The sequence below is a fragment of the Neocloeon triangulifer genome, unplaced genomic scaffold, assembly GCF_031216515.1.
Source record: "Neocloeon triangulifer isolate White Clay Creek 2 clone unplaced genomic scaffold, ASM3121651v1 ptg000003l, whole genome shotgun sequence".
Classification (NCBI taxonomy): domain Eukaryota; kingdom Metazoa; phylum Arthropoda; class Insecta; order Ephemeroptera; family Baetidae; genus Neocloeon; species Neocloeon triangulifer.
The window spans coordinates 2,357,978-2,368,053 of NW_026775546.1; the positions used below are offsets into that span (position 1 = coordinate 2,357,978).

The following is a 10,076-nucleotide window of genomic DNA, read 5'->3' on the forward strand; positions in this document are numbered from 1 at the left end:
AATTGTGGCACAGCCTTTTTAATGACTATTTGAGGCGCAAAATATTTCAGGTTAAATTGCGACTCTCTATAATCTAAAAAAATTGGAAAAAAATATTTATTAATAATTTTCTCCCTTTAATATAAATCGATGAACCTTTGCAAAATTATTAAAATGTTTTGTGAACAATAGAAAAAAGAGAAAATTTCTAATTGGTGGTGCCATAAATTTTAGGAACGAGCTCAATATTCATGATAAAATATTGCAGACTTTTCATTATAAATATTAAATACCTATAATTTTTACTAAAAATCTCTTCTCTAAATGCATATTTAATAATCTAGTTGATCATTTTGACAATATCTTCATGTTAAAACTTGCTGCGGCCACCCAACTAATAGTAAGATATCAAAAAATCGTATTTTCAGCCATGAAAAAAACTAAATATTTCAAACACACATTATTATTGATTTATACCTCAAATAACAATGCTTTAGAGTTTAATCTCTTCTCCATCGAATATTTAATAATCCTTTAAAATTTTTTAAATTTTAGAATGACAATTTCAAATTATGCTAATTAGTGGAAAGATATTACTAGTCTATGAAATATCTGAAAATCTAAAATAATTTTCTATTGAATCCGCTCAGATTTATTTTCACAAGAAAATGGTAAATTTACTTAAACTCACTCAACTCGCTATTATCCTTCTTTTTTGTGCTTTTTCATTCTTCATAGACAACATGCCTTATCCGTCATTCCGCTGAACTGCTCGATGCCCCGCGGAGTGTATCTTTGCATGTGGGATCTCATCCGCGTGTGCAAAGGGCACAATGCATATACGCATGGCTGACCGCACCAGTTTTTTTTTTGCCGTCAACCAAGCAAGGACAGGTCATTTGCCGCATCACTTCCAGCCGAGTGCCGCAGCTCAAGTGCAGATATCTCTGCCGCGGAACGCGAACACACCCCACGGCCCGATTATTGCACAACAATGTGGCTCGTCGCGCATACGATTTATCGCGCGTACCACAGACACACAAAGAGCGGCCTAATGAGAGAACATGAAACCTCAACACACAGAACATGGATACAAAAAAAAAATTTATTATTTGAGGCCGAAAAGCTTTAATTTTTTTAATTGTGAAGGTTTGAGAACTGTTTAAAATGTTGTTGGAAAATAAATTGATTGATTTCTTTGCTAAATCAAATTTCCCATAATTCTGTTCAACGCTGATTAATAGCAAAATGCAAAAGACCTCTCTATCAAATATAATTTTTTTTTCGAACTCAAAAATCGACTGCCCTGTCAAAATTGTGATAAAAATTAACTCACCGTTAAAAGATGCAACCAGAGTTTCATTCGTGGTTCAACTGCTTCTCTCGCCATATGAATTTGAGCCTCCTGGAATCAAAAAAGTTGGTTTAAATAAACAATATTATTTTAGAAATTGTCTCCCTTCAGAAGTTAAAAGTTCTTTTTGGGAGAAAATTTAAATTTATTCATAAAAATAGTTCAACCTTGAATTCAGTAATAAAAATTTCAACCATTACAGTTTTGAGAAGCAAATAAATTCATTACACAACTTTTGCTTTTTAAATCGGTCCTAACTATTTATATCCACTTAAACTTAATCTGGAATGTATTTTTTTTATTGCAGTCGTGTCAACACAAATGTCTGATCGCCGATCAACCTTCGCCCTTTATGAGATTATGCTGCAAGGAAAATCTCCAATCTTTTTTATTCGGCATTTTTTTTTTTTACATCGAACTTTATTGATCATCAATTTTATCAATGTTTTGCATTATAAGAAATATATTTCCAGGAAACGACACTATTTGAATATGCAGCAATAAAGATTGATACATTTTCAGTTGGAAAATTTGTTTACTTTTTTGTAAATAGTTTTTATGGGTTGAAATTCCCTGCCCGAAATTTGACCTATTATTTTTGCACAAACGTTGTCGTATATTAAAATATAGTGGAATTCCTCCTTTTAGAGCACCCATGTATTAACAAGCGCTGTTTTTCTGCAGTTTCAAAGACACCGTCGTCGTGTATCCTGAGCGCACAAAGCTTGAAGATGATGCCTATGCTATCAACATGCACAGCACACAAAGGTAGCCCTGTTTTTACTTTACTGTACACGTGTGCGGTACAGAGAGAATAAACAAGATGGGTTGAAAAAACCATTTGCTCACGGGCACGTCTGGACCAGTTCAGGGGCAATGTAGGCCACCGGTCGCTTTCAATAAAAGCGCGAAATGATAAGAAAAACTGCACTCGTCGCAAAGTGCTAATGGCGACGACTCTCCGCAAAGGAGCGTTTGCTCTTTCCTGCACTTCTGACTTCTGTTCGTGTCAACATTGTGATCGTCTTGTCTGTAAACAATTGTAAAGAAAGGCAAAAAAAATTAACCCAATTAAAATGAGAAAAATAAGGAAATTTTACTCCACCATAATAAATTATGATCATCTCTATGAATCAATTTGATTATTTTTACTTTATTTTATAGTGCTTTTTAGTCTAAAATAATAAAGTTAAATTTTTATTATCATTTTTTTCCTCTTTACTGCCTCTGCTTTAAAGATTATTTCACATAAATAAATGCACTTTCCATGCAGTCAGAACTTCTTATTGTTAGATAATAATTTGAATTGGTTGATGCATTCCGAATTTTTCAGTAGCGAAATGTAAAATCAATGCATTTAAAAACAGATATTAAAGTTCTGAGATTTGTCTTGTTTAAATCATGTAACTTGGACCAAAAATGAAAAATTAATAATTAATTTTTAACGCCTGCATCATTCGAAGTATGCAACCTGCATGTCACTGTACAAAAAGAAACATCTAACGATAAAAAAGACGAGATAACGTTTACAAAAGGAAAGTTCTTTAAATTTTTGTATAATAAAGTGATTCTATTTTAGTTTATTATCTTTTATTTTACTTCTAAATTAACCAGAATTCAATTTGTTCACTATCATTTACTTATACTTAAATTATTCATAAAGACCAATTACTCGCAGTTGTTGTTTAAAGTCCCAGAAATGTAATTCTTTTATTTCTATTATATTTAAACTAGACGGGACAGGAATATCACAACAAGATTCTAATTTTCCATTCAAATTCAATCTTTATTTTCTCTGCTATTATTTACCTTATTTGAAATCAATAAAAAAAGGTGTCTCAAATTCTTTGGGGAAATATCTAGAAAATTCCTAAGAAATAGGTCAACGAAGATAAAGAATCAAATCAAACTGCACCGCAAAGAGCATTACGAGGGTGATATATGTGAGAGAGCGCAAGTAACACCCAATCAATCCCTTGGGTCAAGTGTATCGGAAAGAAACTTTACCTCTTATTCTGCGCACTCTTTCGAGTCGCTGCAAAACTAACTTTTCCTTCACTGCCGCTCCTTAAAAAACAATAAAGATCTATATACGGACCAATCTCATTTATAGTATCAAAAAGAGCAGCCGCGTGTGACCAGGGCATCGCGCGCGACAAAGGGCGCGCCGGAATAATAAAGAGCGGCCGGAGAAATCGCGGCGCACTTTCTTTCTGCCATTATTAAAAAGCCGGCGCTCGTCTCGGGTTGATAGCAAGCAAATGCTTTCCTCCAGCCCGTCTCGTCGTCAAATGAGTAAATATACGTGACTCGCGAGCCGGGCGAAGGCTCTTTTTCAACCCCGTTGACACAGAAAGGGGCGGAGGCAGGAAAAAATTTCTTCCGGATGAAAAGCGTTTGTTCAGTCTCTGCATATTTGTTTCCGCTTTCAATTTATTTCATTTTCTATGGACGTTTCCGCGTTTGTTTGAGACAATAAAAAAAGTAAACGGATATAAATGGTATTAAATCAAGGAGCGCTCAGTATTTAATTCATCCAATTCCAGAATTGTGAGACTCTACAACGACAGACTTTTTGAAGAAAAAATGTGATGCGAATTAAAATTTGCACCAAAAATGATTTTATATAGAGAACAACAAGCGATACATTATATATTAAAATTGATTAAAATGCTTTGATTTTTCCCAAAAACGAGGAAAAAAATATTTTAATAAATATGGTTTGCAAATAAAAATGCAGCAGTTTTGTTAATTTGATGATGATTTTTTCGCAGTGATTTGGTACCTCAATTTACAATGAAAGCAACAGAAAAGTTAGTTAAATTGAAAAAAACTAATGTTCAATTAAGTTTCTGAAATTGTAAAACTAATGAATAATGAATTTTTTAAATTCCATAATAATAGTAATGAAATTTCTTACTTATTATTATTTTTTTTAATTAATTTAATAATTTTTTCTTCTTGTTTTGAAATAGTTTCATTACAAATGTCAAATTAATAATTTTGATTTTTAAACGAAGGTAAAAAATCATTTTTAAGTGTGATCAGTGTTATCGTAATTTTAAGATGGATATAAATGCTACTCATATATTTCAAATCTTTTGTTACTTAATTTAATATATAATTTAAAATAGTAGATAATTGTGTATCAATCTTTTTATTTTTATAAACAGAATTAATGAAACTGTGAATAGTGTAAATGTTCTAAAAGTTGTGGGAGTAATTTAAATGTTTTTCCTTTTTTATTATTCCGAGATTGTATCAGTCCAAAGCCGCCCCTGTCGGGAATCTGAGATAAGTTAAATATAAATATCCGCAAAGCGGCAGTGAGTGAGAGTAGCGCCCGCGTTTTCTGTCCGGCGTCTCGGAGGCGGTGGGTGGGTGGTTGAGGGAGGTTGGTTTCGCCAGGGTGGCGCCCAAGCTCGCTCTCGTTTCCGCACACAAATATATTATATTGCAAATGCTCTCGGCTTTTAATCAAAACAAAATCTGCGCGTGATTCTCAGCGCGTTTTAGGCACAAACACGTCGCGTCTTTATGGGCAAACAGACATCCACCTGATTGCGAGATAGATTGATGGGGTTGCAACCCCCGAGGGGACGCTCAAGGCGTGAGCGTTCGTAACGGTCCCCGTTCGCTCATTACGACGAGTGTGTGCTTCGCGAAACTTGGCACCGAGATTGCGAGCCTGGGAATAATATCGAGGCAAATTGAAATTCAGCAAGTGCTTTCGTCGCGATTGCGAAACACGCACTCGCTCTATAAGCTTTCCTGGCACCCAAGAACTTTGCAAACGTGATTCCAAAACCAATCGCATTAAATTTTCGTTTGCTTCGGCGCAAAAAGAGAAAGACAGACAATTCTGGCTAAAAGCTTTTTTTGATAGGCAATTTCATCAAAATCATCGCAGCGAGACAGTGGAAGTGAAATGTGGAAATTGCGTCTGAATTCAATTTTCATTTTCCTCTTTGGTGTCTTGCCAATCGACTTAAAAGTTCCTTTTCATAATATGGTACGTGTTTGATCAGCTCCTTTTTACAAGTATATTCCACAAAATCTTTTTAATTTATCAAATTATTTGAAAATAACGTTTTGTTTTTATTTGATAACTTCAGTAAATTGCTTCAAAAGTTTTAAACAGCTTTAAATTTTAGTTTTTCGTCAAATATTTAATGTACAAAAATAGTTCAAGTCACCCAATCCACACAAAAAAAACCCTGATTTTTATGTAGTTAGAAATAAAGCCATTAACATAATCTTATTTCAATTTGAAGCTTCATGGAATGAGCAAATGGCAAATCTGCAATTTGCAACCCTTGGCCGATTTTACCACTGTTAGTTGGAGCGGACGCGAGAGAAACCTGTCCGGAAGCGAAGTTGACAAACTTTAATTACAGCCCACAAGTGTGGAGACTCTGACCGCAGGGGTTGACCGGAGTTGGCCGACCTGCAAAAATCACATAGCAAGACCCACTACTTTGTCTTCACTCTGAGAACATTTCGCAAAAAGCTAAAAAGCTGCGGGTCGTTAAATTTTACTGCCGCTTACAGGCAGCTTGGTTCGCAGCTCATAAAGTTTGCTCGTCCAACGCATGCAAGTCGCGACTCTGGATGGCAAGAGAGTGAGGAGTAAAAAAGTACATCAGCTTGATAAAAGTAATCCTACTGTTTATCTTTCTACACAAGTAGTTTGAGATTGTTCAAGAGAGACATAATAGATTAATTGTTTTTATTCTTTAAAATTCTTTTGAGAAAAAGAATTATTTATTTTTTTGCTTCATATGCATTCAATTTTTCAGATTTCATTTATTAACTATAGCTATGCTCGAAAAATCAATACAGAAACAAGAGGTATTTATTTATTATCTTTTAATGTTCTTTTTGATTACGTAAACTATTATTTTTAATTTTGAATTAAAATTCTGTAATTGCGAAAAAAAATATTTTTCTATGTTTTAAAACTCTGCTTATCCGTTTCAATTCATTGTGTAACTATTATCAAGCATTGCTAATGGAGGTCCAGCATACGTGCAGAAGGATTTAATCGCTTCCACGTTTTGTATGCATATGTTTAAGAAAGTCAAATTGACCATTAAGTCCCTGGGTGCGACGGCGACCAAATTGGGTTCCGGTTCCGCCTTCGAAACGACCAAATGCGGCATGCTGGTGTCTCCTTGAATTTTTATCGGAACTTCAGGATACTCTGGCGCTTTGCACCAACGGATTGTTCCGTTTTCATCCACGAATGTCTCCTCCCATAGTATATCCATTTTTGTACCTGCCTCAGAAGATATTTTAAATGTTTTAAAATCATCTGAAAAAAAGGACCAACCACCGAACGCATAGAAGAGCGTTTGGAAATCTTGCAAATTTGTGGCGTATGGACGATAACCAAAGTACTCGATCCAACAAAAATTCAATACCGATTTGCTATGAAGGATTGATATTAAAAATTGATGTTATTTTTCATTCCAATTATTTACAAAGATTTATGGATTTTGTAGGCCAAAGTGGAATTGTCCCTCAGATGAATCCTTATTGCTAGGATTTAATTTGATTTAGTAAGAAATTTAAAGTGCTGTATGCTTACGCAATAACGAGCAAAAGCTTTTAGAATTTTGTGGAGCTTTCTCAAAAATTTTATTCAACGAGCATTTAGAATTAGCGTATTCTAAATTAGTCGTCATCACTGGCGGAAGAATCTTCAATAAAATTATTATTAATATTTTTTATACTTCAAGAAATTTTTCATACATTTTTAACACAAACAGCCAACTGTGCCAACTTTTCCCAAAAATTAAGTTGCGAATTCGGCATCAGATCATTTCCTTTTAAAATGCATTGGGCCAGCAAATGGGTAAAGATGCAACTGTCTTTCGCTTCTAATACGAGAGCTGTTTGCAAAGTGTAGAAGCTTGCAAAATGTATAAATGGTTGAAATCAATTACCGTCTTTACTGCATTTGGAAAAGAGCTCTTTAAAAAGTGTGCGAAATTTGTACTCATTTAATTTTTGTTTTTCGTCTTCCTCGTACATGGCATACTCGATGAAAGTATCAAAGTTTTGATCGCCAATTCTTTCACCTACTAAACTTTTCACGCTCTCGTTTTTAGCATATTGCTTGAGCTGCGTATAGAATGATGCGCTGAAAATTAAAACAGTTAACTTGATACATCAAGCTGAGAGCGTTTTTGATAGTTTACAAAACATTCGAACCAGAGTCAAAGAAATTGTTAACTTCATTTGTGTCAACTTTCAAATTTTTGTCAATCTGTAATTGAAACAATGAAAATAATAATAATTAACGTAAAAATGATTTACAATTCCAAGTTTTTCCGCCAGACAGCTAATAAGGCACTAAGGAGAACATTTGCCCATAATATTACATTCAATTAGATTTTGCATGAATATAAAAAAAAATAATCATCAATTTATTCTCATCGTACCTTCATGTCGTATGAATATTGGGATATATCAATATTCTTCATTTTCTGAATATCCCCTATAATAAAAAAAATGTTTTGAAAAAACTAATTTAGCATCATTTTATGAAAAGTGGCAAGCAAAGTTGTAATTAAATTTATTTGAAGAGGATTATTGCACTGGCCGTGAGCCATAAAAATTTGTATAACTTGTGAATCTCTACTGTTCCAATAAAATAATAAGAAAAGACAATAGTAAATAATATGTAAAAAATTTCAGATTTACTTTTTTTTAAACCACTCCGAACTTGACATTCTTTTATCAAAGTCAAAGAATTTCCCACAGATGTGTAGCCTTCGTCTTCATTTTGTGGAAAAGTCTGGAAAATCATCGAGTTGAATTTAATTTGTACACACCTTCTAATATTTAATGCAAACTTCACAAATGAACGGGAGTTTTGCTTCACAATCCTCGCCACCCATTTCAGCAACATATTTATCGCCAGCCTCAATATATACACAACCATGTTGATTTTTTTCGCCGTCCGTTTTGAAAAATAAGTCTTGAGAACTGATCAAATAATCGTCTAAATTTGAGCACCACATAAGGCTTCCATTGTACTCGATTCCGGAAGTCCAATATTTCAAAGAATTTTCTATTCCGACTTGTTATGAAATTCAATTTTGAGTTTAAAATTTATTTTTAATTTTCAGCACCAGATCTCATGGCTTGACTTAAGCAATTTTGCTTTCCTAAAGTTTCAACCGCCACCAATGTCATTCCAAACGATAAACACATCCCGTGAGCTTCCTTCCAAGATTTCTACAAAAGTATAATTTTCATTTTTTAATATTTCTTTCGTAAATCTACCACACTTTTAGAATCGAAAATAGAATTAGTTTTCCACAAGTGTCACTCCATTTTCCAAGTTTGTATGGCTCTGCAAGTATAGCACAATTTTGAGTACAAAAGATACCACATAATTTCACTTACGGAAAAGATAAATCCTTTTCTTGACATAGGAATAATCTCGAATATTTATTACATACTTCGGCTTTATCTGCTCAAAGTTTCAATCAAAACAATCTGCAATCAAGATAACTAACTCACATGATCATCCAGCAACTCATATCGTTTCATTAGATGTTGAAACAAACAAAAATCTGGCCTTCCAGATCGATTTTCTTGATTTGGCGTGGCAGTACTGGTAGCAACTTTCAAATTTGCGTTATCCTGTATGAATTTTTCAACCGTCTTAAAAAAAGTATATTTCTGGCATCAACGCAAAAAAAAAGCCATTGCCTGGCCATTTTTCTACGTCTTTTGCAACTTGTAAAAAGACCTCAACGTATGTGGAACCAAAATCCAGTTTAACGCCGGCATTTGGATCTTCGTAGTAATAACAGGCCAGTCTGGCTTTGCTAGCGCATGGCTTGACTACAAAAGCCAAGCTTTGGATAGTTTCAATTTCCGTCTCGTCCATCAATCGCTGAGAAAAGGTTCGAGCAATAGCGACGCAGGCACCATCGTCATCAACGTTGATGATTGGATCCGTGAACGTCCATTCGCTTTGGTTTGTCAGACACCAAGAAAATTGTCCGACGCATCCTAGACGAGTCCCTCCAGTCCAAAAAGCTCCAGATTCAGCTTTGGAAAATAATGTTCTCCGATTTAAAGCAATTTTAAAAAGATTCACATACCCATATTAAACTCTTCATTAGTGAGCCCACCAAGTTCAAAGGTTGAGAAGGCATTATTAGAATAAAAGACTGGCTGCATTCCCAGCGAGCAACACGTTCTCCAGTTTTCATTCCACGTAACCTTCTTTTAATTAGATTCCAGACAACATATTATAATTTTATACCATTTGATTACTTGAGAGTAAAACATCCGAACCGTACAGCCACTTCCTCGAAGGAATTTTCACAAATGTGCCGTATTTTTCTGCATCTAAAGAGTTATGCAACTTAAATTTTTGGCCCTGAATATTCTATTTATAAAATTACTTTGCAGTACAAATTTATTACGAACTCTCATAAATAAGCTTTGCTGTAAAAGATTTAAATGTCATCGTGTAAACTAATAAAAATTTTCTACATTTCTGCTGCAAAATTTCCTGCTTGGACACAGAGCCTCCATGCAAGGATACTATAAATATTATACAATATTATAATCATGCAAAAAAAAGGTAAAATACGATGTATTTCTATTTTTCATCACCTCACAAAAGAAATGCAATTTTTGTTTGCATTCGACCCAGAAAAGCTTTTTATTACTTTTGCTCAGGGCGATACACAAATTTTTTCCTCTGGTTTTGTTT

At 34.1% G+C, this 10,076-nt stretch overlaps 2 protein-coding genes across 2 annotated transcripts; both read right to left on the minus strand.

Moving 5' to 3' along the window:
* Positions 1–6,309: 6,309 nt before the first annotated feature.
* Positions 6,310–7,408, minus strand: LOC132205673 (uncharacterized). The gene is made up of 6 exons (XM_059634915.1): positions 7,282–7,408; positions 7,088–7,227; positions 6,924–7,035; positions 6,817–6,874; positions 6,666–6,763; positions 6,310–6,611 (listed from the first exon to the last, which is right to left on the minus strand). The coding sequence occupies exons 1-6, from the start codon at positions 7,367–7,369 to the stop codon at positions 6,310–6,312; spliced, it is 798 nt and encodes a 265-aa protein (XP_059490898.1). The 5' UTR covers positions 7,370–7,408.
* Positions 7,409–7,532: 124 nt separating this feature from the next.
* Positions 7,533–8,504, minus strand: LOC132193044 (uncharacterized). The gene is made up of 6 exons (XM_059613400.1): positions 8,473–8,504; positions 8,194–8,411; positions 8,042–8,135; positions 7,780–7,835; positions 7,655–7,690; positions 7,533–7,604 (listed from the first exon to the last, which is right to left on the minus strand). Exons 1-6 carry the CDS (start codon positions 8,480–8,482, stop codon positions 7,533–7,535), a joined length of 486 nt encoding a protein of 161 aa, XP_059469383.1. The 5' UTR covers positions 8,483–8,504.
* Between the last annotated feature and the right edge of the window lie 1,572 nt (positions 8,505–10,076).